Below are 24303 nucleotides of genomic sequence, written 5' to 3'. Positions count from 1 at the left end.
GGAAAATCTAGTCACTGGCTAGTGCTATCAAGATTGGAGGTACTTGCGATGCTTCAGCATCATTTGTCTCTCAAAGTAAAGTCACTCAATAATCTCTTATTTTAATGAATTCACTGGGCATGATTCTGTAGATGAAAATGTGCGCTTTCCCTTAACTTGGAAAATATTTATTATTTTCCAAGTTGTTGTGATGGAACGATTTCACTCCATCACTCCTTCTCTCCTTCATTGGGTCACTTCCCGTTACACATTTGGAAACCCGTGGGGGACTCACATATGAAAAGGCAGGGGATGCTCGTCGGAAGGATTTGAATTTAACTCCTAAGGGAGAGTAATGTGGACGTTGCTTGAACTTCATTAGGCCCCGTAAGGCCACTTAAAACGGAAGAGGTTTGCTCACTGCCCCGACTGTTCAAGAAAGGATCCCGTGCGCACTTGTAGACCTGACTCGCGTGCTCGAGAGATCACCGGAAATCAAGCCTGACAACAGAAATTGAATGAGAGCGTTTCTTTTATTATTATTTCCTCGAGTGCACCCTAAAGGATACTTTAACAGCTAAAAATGGTGACGTTTCGTCATCAACATCCTAAGTGAGACCAGAATCCTTGATTTGTACCTGAAACGACAGGCATCCCCGAGCTTTTCATATAGGAGTCCCCCCGGGTTTCGAACATTAGCCGTCTAAGGCCGTTCTACAGTGGATTGCAGCATGTCAAGTTAGTTAATTTCGAGAGGTAGAAGGTATGACGATTTTTTCCTTGAAGGAAAATACTTATGGTTCTTCCTTAGCGACTCGATTCGGGGAAAGTCTTCGTGGTTTTTCCTTCACAAACCTACGTGATATTGTGAGTTCGAAAGAAATCGATTTAAACGAATGATTAAAGGCTTCAGACGATTTTTTTTAACACATGAGACGGAAAGACAAACGCTACCTTTCGGTAAATGGTTTCTTGACAGAAAAAGAAAAAACAATGAAGAAGAAAGGAAAATTATCATTAGTCACCACTAGGATTAGAACTCCCAAAGTCTCGTATGGCGAGCCAGCGCCTATCACACTGCGCCACTTGTACATTAGTTAACGAAGGGCGAAAGTAATTATTTATTTACATACCGCAGGCTGAGGTGTTTCGTTCAGTCCATACTTCACTTTTGACCCAACAAAATGATCTTGCCGTTTTTGACTACAGCACAAGTAAGACATGTACAAATACATGTAACGTAAAACGTGTAGGCAGGCCTGAGTAACAAACAGTTTCTTAACGTTGAACTTTTTCATTTTGCAAATATCACAACACACCCCTGAATGGAAAAAGGCTTTATGGACTTGTTCGAAAGCTAGACTGCCCTCACATCACAAGTAGTTCCTTAATGAACAATGCCTCATAACACCCTTTCATAATATATTTTCCAAGTTCAGTAGCTCACAACCACTTTGATTTGGTCATTTTCGTCATTTTCATTTTAAAAAAAATTGTGCCACTGTAATGTCTTGCACTTCAAAGGAACAAATTCATATCAGCATCAACAAATTCGTATTTCCACCATTGTTTTTAAATCATTAAAGTATCAGTCTTTCGTGGGGTGAAGGATGCACAGAGTTTTTCTGCTGTGATTCTTTGCAGTCCGGACATTCACTCAAAATTAAAACGTTGAAATCACACGCGGGACACTTCTCTTGAGTTGTACTTGATCCTTGGGAATTAGAGCTACAAGAAGCAGTGCTTCGTGAGTTTCGTTGACCAACATTGCGTTTAAAATGATCTCTGCCCGACGTAATGGAGATAGGGCTGTTCGGCAAAGAGTGAAAGCATTTCTCAGGACTTCTTTCGCGCCTAAGGGTCGTTGAACCAGTTATATTCTCACTGCTCCTCCGCATAAGTTTTTTCAGTGCACGATTCTTACTGCTGTTTGCCGCCATACCATCCATGTCATCTTGTGAGGAGTATAACACGCCTAAATGGCTTTCACTAACGCTACGCTGTCGGCGATCCTTTAGAAAGGAGAACTTTTTACGGATAGAATTCCCTTTTAGAACTCTTGAAGTATTCCTGGATTTATCTTTTCCTTCCATTTGGCTTCCTTGCCCGGTGCTTTCTCCGTGCCCTAAGGTATTTTCAGCACCAGAAAAAGATGCTGCAGAGCGAGAGCGAAGCGAACGAACTGTATCAACAACAGATCGAAGACGACCACTTTTTCGTGGCCAAGCTTTGAGCTCGTACTCCCCTTCAGTTTCTGCTTTTGAGAATGATTTCAAGGGCGCACTTGGTGTAAACACTTCCCCAACCTCCTCCTCTCCACCATTGTACCTTCTCTTTGTTTGCATTGTACCAACCCAAGATGGAAGATTCCTCTCATCTTGTGGAGGTTGTTGACTGGTTTTTGGCGGGGATGTATGAAGCGTGCTCACAGTGGAAGGTAGAGAGCCATTGGTGCCTATTGAAACTGGAACTTCTGATTCAAGCGAGGGTTTCTCTGCGAGAATAAAATTTAGACACATTGTCTGATAATATCCATTGGGCGATTGTCAATTACTGCATAGTAATATTGTAGCTGTAAGTGCTCTCCATGTTGAAAAAATTCAACAAATTCTAAATACTTTGTATGTCCAAGGCAAGTTTCCTGAACAGCGTTAGTCTACTACATTGTCTGTTACACAACGTCTCTATTGCGTGACGTTCCAAATAACCACTGGCTCTATAATAATTAGCAGGAATTAGGTATAAAACTTTTGGATATGGAGGACCAAACAAAGCAGCATAAGCCGCTTTGTTCAAGAAACGAACCTACCAGACGACAAAAAAGTACTGTGAACTAAACCAAACTCGGCAAAGTGATGGTAAGCTGGCACTACGAAGGCTAAAGTACTAGTGATTCAGCTAGTAAGGCCAGTCTTCCTCAGGGTCGAGGCAATAATAAGAGGAAACAGTTCTTTAAATTTGAATTAAAACTATGGAATTCAGTTACTATGCAATGGAAGTTAATAGTTAATTAGTAAAGATGACTTGGTGGCGTGATCTGGTGTGCATGTTGTAGTTAGCAAAGACTACGAAACACGAAAGTACTTTCGCGCGCTGCTTGCCCCCAGGATTTTGCAAGGCCATTTTTTTTTCTCGCGGTTTTCATTCGTGTCACGCACGACGGACTAAACGAAAGACGGACTCCTCGTAGTCTATAGTCAGCAAGATATTAGTGACAGTAGACAAAAAAAAAACAAACCTCTCTGCGCTTGAGACTCAATGTTGTTTATGTTGTTATTGGTGTTGTCATCTTCCGCCTATTATGTTATCAAATAGATTGGTTAGTATTGTTACATTACGTTGACCTTTCAAGGGAAATGAAACGAATTAAGAGTAATTGCCACTAAAAATCAAAGAAATCGTGGCCACGGTCGAAAAATCGATTTTGCTCATACTTTGCCAGTTTGAAGGCCTAGGTAAGTAACTGACGGAAATCAAGTTAGTTTTTTGAAATATCCACTATAACGGGAGAAATTCACGAAAAACGGTTATCGCACCGAAAGCTCAGATTTCACTTCGCGATAATCCGAAATTTTACACTTTTCAGCTTCTTGCTACACAGTCGTTTACATCGCTGTGAAAAGTTCTCAACTTTAGATGTATACATTGATTCTTCCTTAATCAAGAGATAGTGTTCATTTTTATTTCTTGTGTTTTCTGGCCGAACTGAGCCCCGATTAAGTAGACATACTTTTCTAATTAAAACAAAACTCAAAAGTTATGCAAATTCAGTGAGGAAAAAAGCTGACCGGTAGTGCTTCAAATCGTCTGATATTCTAGCAAAAGACAGTTCAGTCGATGAATTTTAGGCTTACGGATTCATTTTTGTGGGATCTACCAGCAATTTTGCATGAACGCCGATCAAAAATCGAGAAAATTGCAATTCAACCCCTTTGAAATTTGCAATGTAACGCAACACGCTAAAATAGGTAAAAATCTTTTGTTGGCATGAGACAGGACAATCAATGCCTATTAATGTCTTTAACGTTTGAAACGCTTTAGAAATAGTACTTAACTTAGAAATTGCCTGTAATAGCGAAAAAACACGAGTAGAACCAAACTTAATCGCTCCCTAACTCTCCCTGTTTTGTGTCACGCATGATACACTTGGCCGATGCTACAATCTTGGAAATGACAATCTGTGGCGAAGGTCAAGTAATTTATGCAGCTTCGGGAGAAGTGACGGAGTGTTTCAAGCGTTCAAAGTATTTCCCCACCAGTTGCTCTTAGATTCCCTTTGCGCTTAGATAACTCCTCCCAGAAGCAATTCAAATCTGCAGGAGCAAGGATATTCGGGACGGCTAAAGCGCACTGTTCAGCTTTCTCAAATAACAACGCGTACTAGAGCTTTACACTGCAGTCCGCGGTGTTACTATGCAGCGAGCACGTGACGGACTTGGCAGATGCGTCAAATCTGTAGAAGATGATGGAGCTTTCTCCAGAACTCAACCTTCAATCGCTTTTTCAAATTATGCGATATTCAGATATCAGTTTGCTTTCTTTTGAAGCTTAGTCCAGTACAAAAAGCCTACCTTTGCATTCAGCTCATTGATCGGGGTGGAAAAAGAGACGTCAGTATCAGTTTCATGATCAACTTGCAGGGCGAGAAAGGAAGAGAAAAGAGCTGAATTGCATTGACAACGCTGGGGTGGGGATGAGAAAAAACTCCTGATAAAAATTGCCTTGTTTACAAACCAAATTTGTGACGCAACGGTTGGTTTTCATTGCTATTTAGCACTGAAGCATGAAGCATTTTTGTAGCCAATGACATGTCGGTATATCTTTAACCTGCGTTGTCGTTTACACTTCTGAAAAAGTCAGTGCTACCTACTCTTTATCATGCTTTATCATGTAGTCTTGTGGATCGTTTTATATCACCAACTACTGCCTCATTCAGTTGACGAGCCTTTCTTCGACCCTGGTTTAACAAGCTTTTCAGTTCAAATAAGTTAACAAGAAATAATTCGAAAACACAAGTGTCCTGTTAGATGTTGGATGTTGCAACAAGGTGGCCAAACGTAATTAAGCAAATTGCGTGTGTACAACATTGGTGATATTCTTGCGCGCGTCAATTTTTTTTTTCCTTGCTTCTAGTCCAGTTCTGGCCCTTTCTCTGTCACGAAACGTCGGGAGAGAGCCGAGAGCGAGGGACCCTCCCTCTCGACGTTGCGTGACAAGGAGAGGGCTAGAACAGGACTACCTTGCTTCTGGCTAGTCATTGAGAGTGTGACCGTTAAAAGTACGGAAATAATTTATTTATTTATCATTCCTAAAGTATTTGCTTACCTCGAAGGACTTTTAGTGGCTTTTGATATCCTTGTTACACTGTATGAGCGGTATGACCGTAACTGCGTGCCGGCACAAATTCCACCGTATTGAAGAACGAACTCGCGCGGGGCGTCTCTAACTCATCCAGCTTACTCCGATTCTTCTTTGATAAGTGTGTTGTTTGCTTGGTTATCGATACGACATTAACTTTTCGTGGGAATAGATAGCCTCCTACTGGCTAGCGACGGCATAAAGTTTGTAATCCCTAACATCGTTCCAATATGTATATACTATTGAGACCTTTTTTACTTCGTTCGGCGGGTTAACTGGGCAATCTTCTCTTATTAATGCACGATTTCGCACATTAACAACAAAGATCTTGTTATTAAAATTTGACTCATTTTGAACGGTGAAAAAATGGTTTCAAATTCGTTTCCCTTGAAAAATCGCTCGAGCGTGACACTGGGCAGCGAGAAGATGGAAAGTGCTATTTAAAAGTTTGGTGTTTCTTTTTCTCTTTTTTTAAACTCTTGTCGGCGATTTTTTAAGTTTAATACTACTTTTAAAGCTTTTCAAATGTAAAAGACATTGATAGGCTTTGATTGTCCTGTCTCAAGCCAACAAAAATGGTCTTACCTATTTTAGGGTGTTGCGTTACATTGCAAATTTCAAAGGGGCTGAATTGCAATTTTCTCGACTTTTGATCGGCGTTCATGCAAAATTGCTGGTAGATCCCACAAAAATGAAACTATAAGCCTACAATTCATTTACTAAACTGTCTTTTGCTAGAATATCAGACAATTTGAAGCACTACCGGTCAGCTTTTTTCCTCACTGAATTTGCATAACTTTTGAGTTTTGTTTTAATTAGAAAAGTATGTCTACTTAATCGGGGCTCAGTTCGGCCAGAAAACACAAGAAATAAGAATGAACACTATCTCTTGATTAAGGAAGAATCAATGTACACATCTAAAGTTGAGAACGTTTCACAGCGATGTAAACGACTGTGTAGCAAGAAGCTGAAAAGTGTAAAATTTCGGATTATCGCGAAGTGAAATCTGAGCTTTCGGTGCGATAACCGTTTCTCGTGAATTTCTGCCGTTATATTGGATATTTCGAAAAACTAACTTGATTTCCTTCAGTTACTTACCTAGGCCTTCAAACTGGCAAAGTATGAACAAAATCGATTCTTCGACCGTGGCCACATTTTTAGAATTTTCTTTGATTTTTACTGGCATTTACTCTTAAGGCTCAATATAGATTCTCACCGATTTCTCAATGCTTAGTAATAGTTTGATAAGTTTGTGCAGCTATTTCCATTTCTGTCGCGTGATATCAAAGCTGACTCGAACTGCAGCCTCTTCAACTATGACACAGTCTGTTTCTCACAAGAAACATGGGTTTGGAGAACAAATGAGTAGCTAACATTTTTCTGGAAAAAGGAAAGGGAACGGCAAATATCTAGCCACATAAAGTAATGTAATTTTTTGGTTTGTTTTAAAGTGCGTTTATTAACTATCAGTTTTTGATGACTAGACACTGGGTGAATGGGTCTTGGCATCTTAATCTCTTCTGCTGACAAGAAAGAAGAAAGGTTTAAGAAGACGAGCATGAAGGTGCGTGACATTGTTGACCAAATAGGTTGCGTTATATTGCCTGTTGTGTGCGTTACTTGTAACATATTCATCCTTACTTGTGGAGCCGTGTACTTGAATGACAGCTGTAGCTCTCCACTTTTCACTCCTCGGAGTCTACACCAGCGCTTCTCATACGGAGCCTGTGAAACGTTATGACAAGTTTGGTATTAAACATAGTTGTGTTTTACGACCTGAAACTTTTCTTTTAGGGCTTGGGGGAAGGGGTATTACTGAAAAGGGGTTGTTTTCCAGCAAATTCAAAGACGATGAGGAGGAAATGTTCTTACCATTCCTAAGTCTTTAAGTTTCTCCGTCGTAAAACCTATTTGTCCCATTCTCTCTTGTGACAGCGGATCTTTATCCCAGACTTCCTGAAAGGAAGAAAGCAAAAATGATCATTCACATTCTGTATTTGTTAACGTATCCGGGAAAATATTGAAAATTTAAGAATTTCCTGACTGCATATCAACTGGTGGGAGATAAGTGACAATTTCAGTGATATTTGTTCAGTAACTATATTTATATATCAACTAGTTGAACTATGAAGTAAATTGAAGTAGTGCCTTCCGATAGGAATTATTTACGGTTTTGGAAGGAAGTCCAAAAGTAATAGTTTATGAAGGCTGAAAACACCAAAGAAATAAAAACAGAACTGAAAGAACAACGATGGTTGATCAGTTGAGGAAGATTTACACGACATAAACGAACAGCTTGCCGTAGCAACGCAGAATTCTTCTTACCAGAAGCAGCAGTCCATTCACATCAGGCATGGCTATAAGAGCCGTTTCTTTCCACACTGGGTCAAGTGTGTTCATAATGGTTCTTGTTCTAAATTTCTCTCGTCCTTCACTGCCTTCCTTTACTGTTACAAACGGATCACTTTTACCTGAAAAAAAAATTGCGCTTAGTAACGCGGCTTTAACAATTCCTTCCGGATTCATTGTAATTTTGTTAAGAAAAATGACTGGTGTTAGAGCAATGTGTTGTAACCAATCAGAGCGCAGAAATTTCTCGTACATACAATCACTTGCAAAACCAAAACCAAAACCAATCGCGGAGTGACCCACGTGTTCTTTCCCGCGCTTTTACTGATTACATGGTTTTGCTTTCGAGTTCTGATTGGTTTGTATTACTGTTTGCTAAATTGTGCTTGTTTGCATGATTTTAGTCTTATTATAAACGGCAGTCATTACAAAACGTGGGCTCATCATTGAACTCAAAACATTACTGAACCAGTTGTTCATGCGACGTTGTTGCGTCATCTTGCCATCAACGTAGAATCAGGTCTATACAACTATGAAATATGTTTTTGTTAGTGAATGATTTTAACTTTGGGAAACATTGCAGTAGATGGAGATTTTTGATTGGCTGTTTCAAATTTTCGCAGAGTTAAAGGGCAAATGAAATTTTGCGCGAGTACCTGAAAGTGACGGTGGAATGAAAAAACAAACATAGAACAAACAAGGAATTGACAGTAATGCTGTAAACGTGAACGTGTACATACCATTGACATCCTTTGCTACCAGATTACGTCCTTGGTAAATATTTATTTCAACAGTTCCTCGCTCTGCAAGAAAAAGTTAAATACTGAGACGAAACAAGAAATATTATCTGTTATTTTCCATTTCTTGGGGCCGACCTCTGTAGTACGTGAAAAGAAAAAATAAGTATTGTTAAGTCAATTCCTGGCAATTTGCTGTTTGCCGTTATCATTTCCAGCTAAACAATAGTATTTCAAATCGGCTGGAATACCTGCTCTCAGCAATGCCTCCAGTGTCTGTACCTCAATCTTAGCATCTTTCTAAAGATTTTTAACGAACAAAAGTACGTTCAAACTGTCAGGCGTGGTATGGTGTAATTCTAAAGCTTGCTGGAGTGCAGTCTTATTCACTGGCAGCAACTTACCGGTCCTGGAGGTTCTCCCTCTGGAAGTCCAAGGCTGCTTTCTTTTATTTCTAGAAAAATGAACATCTTGAAGTAAGTAAATAAATTCGGCAAGTCGTAGAGAAAAGAATGATACACTGGGCCACATGATTTGGCTATATTGTACTGAGTGTTCTCTTGCCAGGTCAGCCATGGCAATTGGCCGCGAGAGATATAACAGGTTTACTAAACAGACAAGTACACTTACCCGACTTTGCGACTGATTGAACGGGTCTGAAAATGGCGGACACGCAGAGCTTCCCTGCTTTCATCATACCAGAGCCCTTCACTTTATACAGAAGATCAAGGTTTTTCTTGAAAAGTACGGGAGATATCTGGAAATGTCACAGGAAACTTTGTAAAACGTCTGGTTAGTGGCTGAATTTAAACGAAGTAAACAGTGCTCTCGAGAAGTCGTGGAAAGGAATAATTATTAAGGCAGACATGAGATTGTATAGAGACACTATCGTCAATGCAATATTCAGCAGCAGTTTCAGTGATAAGTTCAATAACGAACCCGGCCAAGATATCCATGAGGTCCTTTTTAAACTCGTGGATACGCGAAGCGAAGAAATGTGTTTGTTGCGGGGACTCCGATATGCAAATGTGTCACTCACTCACTCACTTACTCAGTCAGGTGTAGACACTGCTCGTAATTAGTCGGCCCGAACGAGAGCGCCCGAGTCCGACGCCATGTTGGAATAGTAACCGCGCCCGACGCCATATTGGCATAGTAACCGAGCCCGACGCCATATTGGAATAGTAACCGTGCAGTCAGTGCGAGCCTACTGCTCAAGGGAAAATATAACGCCCGGGCGGAGTATGGGGTTGGACACCTGGATGTTGCTTATGTGTTAATAAACCGCTGTACATGTTTACCTTGCTTGCTTGCAGTTAGCACGGTTAGCTTTGCTTGCGGTTAGTGTCACTCCAGTTTGCTTGCGGTTAGCGTCACTCCATTTTGCTTGCGGTTAGTGTCACTCCATTTTGCTTGCGGTTAGCTTTCATTTGTATGTTAGGGTAACTCTATATTAATTTATATTACTGTTCATTATATGTAGTTTAAATTTTCCACCTTCCGGCAGCTAGCAGCTCGGTGGTACAGTTGTAAGTAAGGGCACAGTGGCCCGGGTTCGACTCTCAGTGAGGGCAAATTTATGTAGTTCTTTTTCGTCATAAAATGGTTACAAGACTTAGAATTTTAAGTCATATTTAGTTGACATACTGTTTCTTCGTGTAGGAACCCGAGAGGAAGTCACCCTCAATCTACGCCCGTGCGGTAGTAACACCCACTGCTCAATGCCCGCATTGTGCTAGCCCGAATATTGATGACTTTGCAGCTTTTACACGACCATTAATATTAGGTGTTTCGCCAAATTGAAGTGGAGTTGACCTCGAATGTTCGAATTAGTACTATGGCCAACTTGAAGGCTGAATTTCAGGAGCATTTGAGTCGTCCAGGCGTTCAAAAAATTATGACCAGGAGATGTGCATTTGTTTGCTGGAAAGTGACCTAAAAAGCTAATGTGGTAAGCTTTGATGAGAACGTGTCTTATTCCTCGACCTTCATGAGCTTATATGAGCGAAACGAACAACTTTTAATGAGCGAAAGAGGTATTGAATACAAGATAAACATCGGCACCATTGTATAATATTGTAATTTCATTTTTATAATTTAGTAACATCTAAACCTGAGGCCAGCCGAAATATTGTTTTAACTCAACGACGTTGTGTCAGCCTTGCAGTAGTGACGTATTATCGTTTTACTTTTCAAGTTTGGCTGATTAGATCTGCTGTGAGATCCATCGTTCAATCAAGCAGGACCTTCGTTCACCGCTTTGCAGTTTAAACACTGAAGTTTTTCATGTTGAGTTGTCCATGTTCAACCGGCATCGAGTTAAGTTTAGATTAAAGTTGTGTTCTCTATACTTGTCTTGTTTATTTCAGTACATTGATCTGAACTCTAAGTGGGATGTGAAATGCACATAACTTGGAAAGAAACTCCCAAATACTTGATTTTGATTAGCTTAAATGATTTTTACCCTGTCTTTTGTTTACACTTTTGTTTCCTGGTTGAAAAGATAACAAAGGGAAAGAAACCCCCTGTGAGCTTGTCCCCAATTATTAGTTAATACTAAATACATTGACACTTAAATGAAACTGTTATTATTATTGTTGGAACACATTTATGGTTGACAGATTCGTCGGATCAACACTGAAAATGCTTGCAAAAGAGTATCTTATATTGATGTATTTTACGTGCAATATATATAGACAAGCGGTTCCACATTGAAAATGTGCTGTCTCATAAGAAACCTTACCTATAACGTTGAATGAAATGCAATGAAAAACGTTTGTGAGCTCGTACGACTTGAATACATGCAAATTTTTCCAGCAGGCAGATCAACATCAAGATCTGGGTGTGAGGGAAGGGGTAGGGGGGAGGGGGGAGGGGGCAGAGTACTCTATGATTTGTTGGGCAGGAGTGTCCTCTGTGACCCAAGAACCCTTAGCCTTTACCACTGCATGTTCTGCTGCAATTTTGCCATCCTAGCTATTCTGGACGTATGTCTTTGTAATATGTGTGCAAAAAAAAGCCAACGAAAAAAGCCTACACTTTGTGAGTTAAGTGCGACCTTGCATGGTACAAACCCGGCTTGTTTTAACAGCATTTAATAATATACCAGTAATTGCAAGTTCACCAATATGTTTCATCTCTAGATTACCTAATCCACGAGTTTGGTTATAGGTCTCCTTTGATTTGTTTCAAACTCACCTCAGTCAAAGACAGGTTGCATGATCCCATGAAGTCGCCTCTTTCATCTTTGATCATCTTAATAGCATTTGTATCTTTGTCCAGGACAACAAACGACAACGTTGTCTAGGAAAACACAAAACACGTCATGACGCGGTTCATCAGTAAGAGCAAGGCACGTTTGCTTCCCTAGAGTAGATCACAAGTAACTTCAAACCTGGGTAAAATCAGCAACAAGTATTTCCACCATGGTGTCCCATACAGGACTAAGAGTTCCCTTCACGGCCTCCCCGCGCTTGGCCTAAAATGAACAAACGAATAATTAACAATTATTGGACGAAGTTGAGCAAACTATCGTGATTAGTCATAAAAATTACAATTTCCTCGATTGTGATTGGTTTAAAAAACTCCTATTTTCCACTAATTCACTTGCCAAGTTGCTATCGGACAGTTCAATAAGCCAATCACATTCAAAGTTGTAGTTTAAATCAACCAATCACATTCAAAGTTGTAGTTACGTGCGTGCGCGCGCTTGATTTGGGTTTTTGGCGCCTAATTGCCGGTAGGAGGCGCGGTGGCCTTAGAATGTTTACATCTCCTTTGTAGGTATTTTAATTCAATTGTTCCCTTTCTGTCATAACTTGGCTATTGTTCTTTTCTCGGAAATTGTCGTTTTTATGATTAATTGGTAATAAGACTCAATGTCGTCCAATTCGGTCTGTAAACATACTCGTGATAAACAAATCGGACTCCCGCTGTGCGGTCGTCCGATTTTGTTATCACTCTTATGATAACAGATCGAATTGCACTCCACTCAGTCCTATTACCATTACTTGTCTTGCAGATCAATTATTTGCCGAAGCCGAGGAATTGATCGGCGATACACTGACAAATAACGATATTTTGTGATAACCGAGTTCAATAATTGTTTTATCATTCGATCACCAAACTTTGTTTTCTTATTTAAATCACTCTCTGACGGCTCAGAGGAGCAATCTGCTATTTTTCACCAGAGATCATGGTTACAATTACGCACGAGCAGAATATTATTTGCAGCAAAACACATTCAGACGGTACTACGCATGAGCAGACCATTATTTGTAGGCAGCTATTTGCAGGTCATGTGGTTGGCTCTCAGCCAATGAAAAGGAAGAAAAAAATGCATCGAATGATAAGGTCATAAGACATTTGTTTGTGGCGTGGTACAGAAGGAAAGCCATACATTTCTAGCCTGTCTTCACCAAATGGTGTCTTTTTAAAATTTAATTCAAATTCTCAATCCAGCCGGTATTAATAAACTAAATTGGTTGTTGGTAGTCTCGAGTTCAACTCCTCGGTCACGCTTTGTAAATAGCAAACTGGTCTGCTTCCCACCATTTGAAATTCTTAAACAGATTATGTTTTATTTGTAATATTTATTTATTTTATAATAACTTATTGGCCTACAATGTATGTCAAACTGTCGATTTCATGTAAAACGCGTATTTTGAAATCGCTCTCAACTGGAAATTTTGAAAACGGAGATGTTTTAACTCCTTTCTGGTGGCCCCATGATATGAGGAATGTCATGTCGCACGTGCATTCACTGGCGGATAGGAACGATAGGAAAACGGAAAGCTTTTGAAATATGTTCCCAAAATTTTGATTTTAACTTGTAGTTGGGGGTTAGGATTAAACAGCGATAAACCTTGCGTACCTGTCTGCTGTTTTCATATATAACGCAGTAGGGATCACTGAGTCCGTGTTTGTCCATGGGCACTAAGCTGTGACCGGTGTGAGCACACACGAGGAGCACGCCTGAAACTAAAGGCGGGCATCACAAAAAGAAATCTTTTACAATGGTAACTTCGCCATCACTCGGCCACGGAAACCCATCCAACTACTCAAGTATTCAAAAGTATAAATATTAATTGAAAAAGTGCCAAAAAGTCAATTGCAGTCGAACCCCTATTAAGCGGCCACCTATTAAACGGCCACCCCTATTAGGCGGCCAGCAATCAAAGTCCCGATGAGGTTTTTAGCATTGTTTTTACCTCTATTAGGGCCGATTTACACGGTACGACTTTGTCACATGCGACAAGCTTACGACAGGCCTACGATATGACTTAGGACCATTTACACGCGCTCGACTTTTTCACTTCCAAATTAAATATGCAAAAGTTTGCTCCTGGATTTTCGGAGCGAAAGTTCTAACAAACAGTAAAAAAATATTTTAGCTGTCCTGCGCTTTGAAAAAACTTTCTAAAGAGATGTTTTTCGCTTTAATCCGTCCAGTACTTTTCGAGAAACGTCTTCATGTGAATCAGTCGACAACAAGTTCGTCCGCCATTTTGACGCAAGAACACTTCACCTCGTCCCCCACTCAGTAGAAATTTGTCTCAAAATACGTCATTTTCTATCGACTTCGGCTACGATTGTCGCAGCGTTTTAAAACTGACATGTTTTAAAATCCTATGGCATTTTTTTGACGTACACAGTAGTCGTAAGCGAGTTGTAGGTTTGATTTACACGAAACAACTCATGTCGTAGGCCTGTCGTACGCGTGTCGCACACGACAAAGTCGTACCGTGTAAAATCAGCCCTAAAGCCAGCCCCTTTTAAGCGGCCACTCTCCATTTCCCCCAGGGTGGCCGTTTAAGGACGTTCGCACGAAAATTTTCCAACATTGATTTTTTTCTTAGACTTTTACCACTGTGAGATTATGAGTTAGATATGTCAGAAATGTAAAAAAAAATAATTAAAAAAAAAAAAATTGAGGGGTCACCGACTTCGTTTTGGAGAGAACATGCCCGGAAGAACACCCTAAATCTGAAAATATTGGGCTTCGTTAATAGTGGACCTATTAAGTAAATTAAGTCAACTGGTGAGGTTCCTTAAAGAACAAGTTCGCATTTAGCGACCATAGTTTCACGCGCCTTGCAGCCGCAAGAATTCGATGTTCCGTGGACAGAAATCTTGAATTTCTTTTAACTTCCCACATTATGCTTTTTGTTCATTTTTGGACAATGTGGAGGTAATTGTAAATAAAATCTGTTTCTGGAAAGAAAAATAGGGGTCACATTTCACGCTGTTAGAATAGGAACTGAATTTAAAATTTATCTCGCGCTTGCATTTATAAATTAGTTCACACTAAATTCCACTGAGGCTAGGACTGCACTGCCTGTAAGTGTGGAGTTATGAATTTAAAATATATTCACCTTCATTCGGGTGCAAATTTCGTAGTCTGCTGGTGTAATTTCTGCTGAACTCTTCATGTGTTATTGTGTGGAAAACATCAATCACTGGTAGAGATGTGTATTCCATTTGCACCGTCAGGGAAGCAGGTTTGAAAGATGATTTCTCCAACACTTTTTCACTAGATAAAAGACAACAAAGAATGATCACACACCCATGTTACCTCGCTATCAACGACATATATTCTTCCATCATGATCACCACACTGGTCAGAGGAATAAAGTGAAGTACTGTCTTGCTTAGAAGTTCAGTTTACTTTTAGCCAGTGATTCGACGCTTCTCGGTGCTGTCATTAATCTCCCACGAAAAGGACGCCTGTGATTCATGCTGAGGATCAGTCTTAACTGATGTGAACAATCAAACTCCTTGTAGTATTGCCATTACCCAAGCAGGAACAATGCAAGGAGTGGCTTTCTATTGTTTGTATAAAACTAAACACGCAATGATCAAACAGCTTGTCACTGCACCAGCAGGTACGGTTTAAACTACTCAGTGTGCTTGTAACCGGTCGAAAGCGCGGGAAATGTCTCGTGAGTCACTTCACGATTGGTTAGGTTGCCACCGCCTGATTGGCCGAAAATACACAATCCTCATTCTGACTGGTTAATCAAGTGATCGTGCTGTAACACATCAGTCGTTGTTTACTTACTGTAGAGGATTACTCTCCAAGCAAAAATTCGAAAGCAGCAGCACATGCTCAGCCACAGTGTACTTGGTGCCGAGTTTTCGTCTTCCTTTGAGCTTGATTACAAGCTGAAAACAATTGGCAGCATTTGTCATTTGTGTAAGCGCGTGCTCAGAGGCAGAAGGTCAACCGAACAAGGTAGTACTTATAAGCTGAACAAGACAAGATTTTGGCAAGACTGAGGATAGTCGATATAATGTCACTTCAAAAGACAAAAACTGCAACACTATTTTAACTTCTTTAACCGGCTAAACGCGACAGCGGTTTGCGATTTCTAATAATCTTAGTTTAGTTTAGTTTAGCTTCTCTCCGATGCTTTTTCAAAAGTTTCTTGTAGCTAACCTTAGCATGTGGAAGATGGGTAATTAGACTTGCTGACTCTGGTCAATAATCAATAACACATGCATGTATAATTTATTTTTTTCTCCACACTTCCCCACATTTACCTACACGACCTGTATCTCATTAAACCGGTTCTTCCATCCTTATCTTATTAACTCAAAGCAGATGAATTCATGAATAAATTGATCTATTCATCCGAGGTATACTACTTAAATCATGGAAAATATAAATAATGTGTCTTGCCATGTACAGTCCAGTATGAAACCATGTTGATATATACTTCACCTTGTCTGCATGTAGGTTATATACCAGAAGAGACACGTGATCAGTCCAAGGATCATCTCCCATCACCTCCCTAGTGTATTGTTTTTGACCGTTAATCTTCACAGAGCACCAGTACGGGTCATCTGCCACAGACACAAGTCATGTGAAAGAGGTTCGAAACTACCCGAAAGTTACAATATAAAGGTGAAGGTAATATTTATATAAATATGCTGAGAGATCAAATAATCTTAGAAAATTTGCCTCACTTTTTTAATGTTTTTGTTTTGTGAACTCTGTGAATTTGGTCTTACATGAAGTCACTAACTCCTACCAGCCTGGACTCTATCGTACAGTGACGTCACCAATTTGCATGCCGTCGACTCCCCTTCCCAGGCTTCGCGCAGTCAGCGAAACAAAAGAGAACGCGGCCAGTTTTGAGCTCTTAATTACTTGATATGATTAGTTTTACTCTCATTACCATTTTGGTCTACAATGTTTAGATATTGTATGGAGAAATTACCCGTTGATGGCTCTTGCGGTTGCCCTTATTAGGGATACAACACTGTACAGATTTCTCACCTGTTAATTTTCCGTGAGACCCTCCACTGATAGTCAAAGTAAGCACACCACATGCTAATAAACGAAATACAAAAAAAATTTGACACTTTTTTTTTGTTTTTGTTGTTGTTCAATTCATTCAGTTAGGTGAAATGCTTACTGGGGAATTTCTTTAAAGGTTACTATGTGGAGACGGAGCAGATGATAAGTATTTCATGGGAGCTCCGCTTTTAGGCTTGGCTAAATCTATGTATTACATATATACTTAGTTTGGGTCAAAGGAAGATTTACTAAAGCGGCCCGAGTATTGGTGTTCCCTTCTCAACTCTAAAGAATGAATTTTGTATGTTACATGTAACGTTTTTTTTTGGTATACTTTGTAACTGTAATCACTTATAACGTAGACATTTCATTCCAAGACCAAAACAATTGGTTAAACGAATAGCCCTTTTCACGGTTAATTTTTCTCATTTACATTACAATGTAATCCAACGTGGATGCGAGGCAATTTCGGGCAAAAACTACAAAATAGCCCGAAATTGCCTCACATACATGCTAGATTTTATTGTAATGCAAATGACCAAAGGTAACCGTGAAAAGGGCTATTCTAGCTCCTTTAAGGCCGACAGAAGCCGGAGATAGGAAGCCAGGGAGAGACTGCTACCAGGAATCTCTCGGGGCCTTAACTCTGTGTCATTAACAAGTGCTAATTTAGTTTTCCAGATGACTCACCATACGCCGCTCCTCTTCCTACAACTTCAGGATCGTTACAAAAAGGAATTGTTACGTGACCAGGATCTACCAGAGCTGAAGGTAAGAATAAGATCTTTGAGCTGAGACATGTTAACGCGCTTATCAACTCCATGTAACACGCTTATCAACTCATTGTCACATTTCTTATGATATAAATTAATTACAAGAGAAGATCAAGTTAAGATTACCTTGGTCTTTTCCTGTTAATTACAAATGTAACAAAAAATTAAAAGGCTTTGTAGAGGTCAGTAGGCTGACCACTTCTTTGTTGTTAAACTTTTGACCAGTGCCAGTTATGAAATCATGGAAATACAGAGTTATATCACCTAATTTGAGGGAATCATGGACCATTTGTGTTATCCACTGCCTTAGTAGAGGAACCTCCATTAGTTGCACTGCCTTTAGGAAACGAATGTCGAATGATACTTGTGGTCTAAAACAAACGGTAACAAGACGGGTTCATTAATCATTGTTATTATATGGCTTGTTCTTGTAGCCGATGTAACGTGCGCTCAGGTTGGCTAATTGTAGTGCATTATTCTCCCGTAATGCCCACGGGCCGATCACCGGCTTGCTAAAACAAAGCAAAAAGCCGTATAATAAACAACTTATTAACCTCGAACGTTTGGTCTTTACGGGAAAATCTCAAATCGGTCAATACGGCAAGGTATCAGTCTGAGATTTTCCGTAAAGACCTAACTCTTGGTTAATAAGTAGTTATTGTTTTTTCTATCATTTCTCGACATTGTCAGGGTTGTCATCTTAAGTATATGTCGTGTTGTGTAGCAATATTCAAGTCGAAAATAGCACTTTTAATCTATATTCTTGGAGCCGCATGTTCGAGCAACAAGGCTATAGTTCATGTTCAACCTTCAGCTTTATTATTAGTCCTTGTCATAAATTTTTCTTACTCCTCGGTGAAACATAAGGACACTGCTGCCACGTGAGGAAACGGAATGTTTCGATTGAACAACAACACCAGCTGAATGTTGCCGTGGATGTGAAGATCTTCTATTGCAACATCTGTGTATGTACCGAGAAACCTGCAGAATGGCAAAATGGGTTCAGTTAGGTTGCGTGAAACAGCTTTCTCAGACTCATTAATCAGATTCATCAAGTTTAAACAAAGTAAATCATGACCGTGACGGGGTTTGAATATCTGATCTTAAGTAGGATAGATTTTAACGATTTTTTTTTTCTCCGTTTTCTTCTCAGTTTTAGTCTTGGTTGAGAAGATATATCAAACACGAATACTGTGTTAGACCACATTTTCAAACACCGAAAAGAAAGTTGAAAATACGACGCGTAGCGGAGTATTGTTGACGAACTTCGAGGTGATGTGAAGTATATATGAATAATTCCACTTTCACCTTCCTTGCTTGCTTGCTTGCTTGCTTGCTTGCTAGCTTGCTTGCTTGCTTGCTTGCTTGCTTCCTTGCTTGCTTCCTTGCTTGCTTGCTAGCTTGCTTGCTTGCTTGCTAGCTTGCTTCCTTCCTTGCTTGCTTGCTTGCTTGCCAGCTTGCTTGCTTCCTTCCTTGCTTGCTTGCTTGCTTGTTTGCTTGCTTGCTTCCTTGCTTGCTTGCTTGCTTGCTTGCTTGCTTGCTTGCTAGCTTGCTTCCTTGCTTGCTTGCTTGCTTACTTGCTAGCTTGCTTGTTTGCTTGCTAGCTTGCTTGCTTGCTTGCTAGCTTGCTTGCTTCCTTGCTAGCTTGCTTGCTTGCTTGCTTGCTTCCTTGCTTGCTTGCTAGCTTGCTTCCTTCCTTGCTTGCTTGCTTGCTTGCTTCCTTGCTTGCTTGCTTACTTGCTTGCTTGCTTGCTAGCTTGCTTCCTTCCTTGCTTGCTTCCTTCCTTCCTTGCTTGCTTCCTTCCTTGCTTCCTTGCTTGCTTGTTTGCTTGCTTGCTTCCTTGCTTGCTTGCTTGCTTGCTTGCTAGCTTGCTTGCTTGCTTGCTTGCTTACTTGCTAGCTTGCTTGCTTGCTTGCTTGCTAGCTTGCTTGCTTGCTTGCTAGCTTGCTTGCTAGCTTGCTTGCTTGCTTCCTTGCTAGCTTGCTTGTTTGCTTGCTTGCTTCCTTGCTTGCTTGCTAGCTTGCTTCCTTCCTTGCTTGCTTGCTTGCTTGCTTGCTTGCTTCCTTCCTTGCTTGCTTGCTTGCTTGCTTGCTAGCTTGCTTGCTTCCTTCCTTCCTTGCTTGCTTGCTTGCTAGCTTGCTTGTTTGCTTGCTTGCTTCCTTGCTTGCTTGCTTCCTTCCTTGCTTGCTTGCTAGCTTGCTTGCTTGCTAGCTTGCTTGCTTGCTTGCTTGCTAGCTAGCTTGCTTGCTTGCTTGCTTGCTAGCTTGCTTGTTTGCTTGCTTGCTTACTTGCTTGCTTGCTTGCTAGCTTGCTTCCTTCCTTGCTTGCTTGCTTGCTTGCTAGCTTGCGTGCTTGCGTGCTTGCTTGCTTGCTTGCTTGCTTACTAGCTTGCTTGCTTGCTAGCTTGCTTGTTTGCTTGTTTGCTTGCTTGCTAGCTTGCTTGTTTCCTTGCTTCCTTGCTTCCTTGCTTCCTTGCTTCCTTGCTTCCTTGCTTGCTTCCTTGCTTCCTTGCTTGCTTCCTTGCTAGCTTGCTTGCTTGCTTGCTTGCTTGTTTGCTTGCTTGCTTGCTTGCTTGCTTCCTTCCTTTGAACTTCGAGGTGAAATGTGGTCTTTCGTGTTTGATATATCACATCAAACAAACGGAACATGAAAGACCATTTTCATCATCACAATAACTTTATAACTACACTGTTAGTTGGTAAAGGTTGTCCGTAAAAGCTAAGGGAAAAGTTGTTTAATTAATTTATTTAAAGGATAGAACATGCGCGCTAAGAGTTGGTTTAAAATCCTTCAAGGTGCTTATCTGTCTTAGTTTTAGTGGCAGAGCGTTTTAGTCTTAGACAGACTAGGACTGAAAAAAAGTGTCGGTTTGCCAGTCAATCTAGAACACAGTGTTCGGAATTGAAAGCAAAAGAGAAGACGATGTGGGTGGAAGGTCAAATAAAAACAAATGATGTATGGAAGACACAAGTGATTCCTGTCAAATCGTCTGTTGAAGATCCCAGATGTAGCTCATTCAAGTTGCTACACCGAAATGGCTGATAAATACTGAGCACTAGGCTACTTAAAACACTTTTATGATATTAAATAGCAATGTTTAATTCATAGTACTACAATTCATACCCCTTGTTACCGAGTCTGATTCGGATAACAAATCTGGCCTCTGGCGATGTCAGACCGGCGTCCAGGTGAATAACTGCTTGATATTTACCTCTAGTCATCAGATCATCTGGAGGGTGGTTGAAGTTTAATTCTGAAGCTTTTATATTTCGGTTATCGTCATGATTGTCGTACGCTGTCACATTTTTGAAGTATGGCGTTCTGTTGCCTAATGTGAAGTCGAGAATCTCTATAGAACCTGAATAGACAGGAACAGCGAGATTAGTTTGTTTGTACACGTGATAGGGACCTGGAAGGAAGTAAAAGGAAGAAACTGGTGCAGACTCGATTTGAACGGACGATCGCACAATATCTGCTGACGCTCATTATTTGGTGATCTTTTTTTCCGGTTACATGAAAATGAGGCTGTACATTGCGTCAGAAGGGCAAAAAATGGGGTTTCAGAGGCAAGGTGTGCAGAGGAATAGCCTGATTTTGAAGATGAAAACCTGACGCTCGTTATTCAATATGGCTGCTACTGATGTTACTTGAGGAAAGTTTCTGCGAAAAATACTAGCTGGAGATGTCCTTTCAAGTTGGCTTAATCGTTAAGAAAGGCATTTGCAAACCCTGCAACCATGGTGTTGTCACAATGGAAAAATACTTGGACCCTTTAAAAGTTAGACTTTTTCCCAAATAAATGTAGGGAATAAATAGGAAAAATGATCAATCAATAAAGAAACAGGATCACCAAACGTCCGAGATCGTGAAGTAGATGCACGCAAAATTTCTACAGAGGTGTCCAGTTCGATAGTTAACAAGTTTTTACCTCAGCGCGCGCGCACGAAGTTTCTCATGGCGTGACATTGAAGCATTCCAGCGATGAACAAATAAGCATGCGCATAAACCACCCTTACCTACATATGACGGCTTGTGTGACTGGAGTATAGGTTCCAGGTTTCTCTTGATGCAGCTGAGCAACGATCTATCGCTAAAGACAAACCTACAAGAAAACTGACGATTACTTAAATGAAGCGTTATAACTGCGCACGCCTCAAGAATATGGTCAAAATGGTACCCGGATTCCATTTTGCGCCGTGGCCCGTGGGATACCTGGGTGTGAGAGTAACCAATTTTACTTTGTTTCTGCGACCCAAAGTGTTTTAAAGTAAAGTTTTACATACGAATTAAGCATCAAAATAATTATAAACCAGTCGATTGGTGAGAGATACTTAGATTACCTGCATGTAAGAGGAAAGAGACTCAACGTCTTTTGTCCTAAACTAATTACTCTTACAATATATGATGTTTCGTTTGCACTTCCACACAAAATCTTTACACCTCGAAGACTTCTTTGCAAAGTCTTCTCACTTCAACACAAAACTTTCAATCAATCAATTTCACTTTATTAAAATCTAAAAGAACAAATCACTCTCAAAGTAGACCTGTGATGGAGGAAATCAATTACGTCTGGCGCGCTATTATTTCGTGGTAAATAATTTATAATGTTTTTTAAAGATAAAACCCTATTGAAGTTATACTGAACAGTCATTTTGTGGAACATGAGAGATAAAATTCAATAACACATAAATGAAAAGAAGATAGGTTGACTTGGACATTTCACCTGGGTTAAAATCGTGAACAGGACTCATTTCAAATAAAGATGCCTAAATTATGCGGCCTACGTTTAATTTAATCACAGTAGGTCATAAAATATTCAAGGCCTTGTATGATTATTTCCTGAAAATGCGACTGCTGAGGTACGTTTCTTCGTCACAGATAGGATTGAGAAAAAGGAAACAAGACCACGATTTGAAGTAACCTCGAACTTAAATTTATCAATAACTTTAAAACGAGTCACGTGACTGGCATATTAAAGAAACGTTTTGCCTCTTAAAAAATCTAGAACTGTCAAAACTTCCGCGAAGAAGTAGTCCTCGATTTGTCTTTGTATGTAACACGCTTGCTGTGGTAAATTCCAACTAAATGATTGTGTGTTGTCTAAGGAAAGAAATTTCCCACCCGAAAAACAAAGCAATGGAAAAACGTTTCTGGTAGAATTGCTTCATTAAAGTTTGAGGGACGCCATTCGTGTTAATCATGCCGGGTGAACTAATTTTAGATATAACTTGGATTTTACCAGGATAAATGTTCTTAAAAAATCCATTTCGAAGAATTCTCAGGATTGAACCTAATAATTTCTCCTCTTTTTTTGTTGGTCGCGTTATATTACCCTGCGAGGAAGATACCAACTGCTCGCAGAGCATGTTATGTTGGAAAGTCATAAAAATCTATTTCACCCAGCAAGCAGACAGCAAGCTCCAGGAAATCATGAAAAATTTCTTTTCAGGAGAGTAGCCAGAATATTTTTATCCTTGTTTCCCTCTGAATAGAAACAATACGATGTGATTTCTGTTTAGACTGGTTTAAGAAATTCATTACATTTATCCTTTGAACTTTCTGACATAGTAATGAAAGCAATGAGATGCGTTCTCTATGGTAATCAGTCAGTCTTAAGAACGGGGCGACCTTAACAGCGCTGACTTGCTGCAGCGCGCACTTAAGAAAAAAAGAAAGCCCGACAGCGAGATAAATGCAATTCAGTTCTTTCTCACACTTACCATCGGTTGATCATGAAGTTTAACCATTCTGTTGTTTCGGCATTCGACAATGCTTTTTCTCGCCTCTTATCAATCTCAGCTTGCTTTGCAGCAAGATCAATTACTTTTGTAGCGGTGTTTTTCCACCAGAAAAAGATCCAAGCAAGCAGAAAAAAAATCCATGATATGCTTACATCAGTCTTTCCAAGAAGCCAGGCTATGACGGTGAATATAAGCATGGATAATAGGAGTCTTTGGTGTTGATCTGCGCGATGCTGCCTTCGTCTCTGATCCTCAGCACCTGAACATTGTTTTGATGCCAATTTCTCGCCATCTTTATTACCGATTTCTTTTTCTTTTCCTTGCGTCATTTGAAACAGAGCGTTATTTTTGACAACCTCGCTGAAAACTCAAATCAAATCACTCTCGATCGGGCGCCTTTAATATCGCCGATAAGGAGGACTGTTTGTTTTGGTTTGAACGCTGTTACTTCTAATAGTCCTCGTGCAGAAGTTTCGTTCGCTCCGCACCGCAATGTAAATTTGAATGATTATTGCTGCAAGCAAACGCATTACCATTGGCTAATACCTTGGGGCGTCAATTTAACAATAAGATCACGGCCTCGGAACAAATGTCACACGTTTATCCCACAACAAAAGAGACAAAAGGAGGGAATCTTTGTTCAATGAACAGAATCAATTATTGATTAAGACAATTGCTAGCTATGTGCTCGTTGTGTTAGCACGGTTTATAAGAGTGTTTTATTTATAGGTTAATGAACATCATATAGAGTCCAGGCAGACGGCTTTTGAAAGTCGTTTTAACTTGTAAGATATCATCTGAAGTTGCGCCATTTTTCTCAGTAATGTGTACACAAACGGCAATGGTTTCGCAGTTCGTGATTTGAAATCGATCGCCGCACAATCTGCTTTTCTAGATGGCTATAAACAATTAGTTTGAATTAGTTCCTTATTCCCGATTCGTGGAATTTTGTCTTTTTCCTCAGAGGTTGTGCATTATATCCAGTTCAGCTGGTCAGCTATTGGCATACTAAACCTGCTGAAATATTTATACATATCTCAGTTTGAAGTTCTCACAATGTCTA

General features: G+C 40.1%; 1 protein-coding gene across 1 annotated transcript; it reads right to left on the bottom strand.

Moving 5' to 3' along the window:
- Positions 1-1161: 1161 nt before the first annotated feature.
- On the bottom strand, positions 1162-23851 carry LOC145470485 (uncharacterized). Its single transcript, XM_081454303.1, has 22 exons — positions 23220-23851; positions 21516-21601; positions 20623-20857; positions 18348-18479; positions 17763-17869; positions 17416-17490; positions 16705-16758; positions 16147-16268; positions 15484-15587; positions 14798-14955; positions 13297-13403; positions 11818-11901; positions 11622-11726; positions 9054-9180; positions 8828-8877; positions 8675-8723; positions 8427-8489; positions 7663-7808; positions 7210-7293; positions 6979-7062; positions 3218-3275; positions 1162-2473 (listed from the first exon to the last, which is right to left on the bottom strand). Exons 1-22 carry the CDS (start codon positions 23567-23569, stop codon positions 1560-1562), a joined length of 3294 nt encoding a protein of 1097 aa, XP_081310429.1. The 5' UTR covers positions 23570-23851; the 3' UTR covers positions 1162-1559.
- Between the last annotated feature and the right edge of the window lie 452 nt (positions 23852-24303).

The sequence above is a fragment of the Orbicella franksi genome, chromosome 15 (assembly GCF_964199315.1).
Source record: "Orbicella franksi chromosome 15, jaOrbFran1.1, whole genome shotgun sequence".
NCBI classification, from domain to species: domain Eukaryota; kingdom Metazoa; phylum Cnidaria; class Anthozoa; order Scleractinia; family Merulinidae; genus Orbicella; species Orbicella franksi.
The sequence above is the reverse complement of the archived record's forward strand: the minus strand, read 5'-3'. Positions and strand labels throughout refer to the sequence as shown.

Bases quoted from the DNA above. Each gene is read 5' to 3' on its own strand.
- LOC145470485 (XM_081454303.1), bottom strand. From the start codon at position 23,569: ATGACGCAAGGAAAAGAAAAAGAAATCGGTAATAAAGATGGCGAGAAA. The intron at 21,602-23,219 runs GTAAGTGTGAGA...GTTTTCTTGTAG, and splicing joins AACTTCATGATCAACCGATG to GTTTGTCTTTAGCGATAGAT. The intron at 8,724-8,827 runs GTAAGTTGCTGC...AAAAATCTTTAG, and splicing joins AGGGAGAACCTCCAGGACCG to AAAGATGCTAAGATTGAGGT.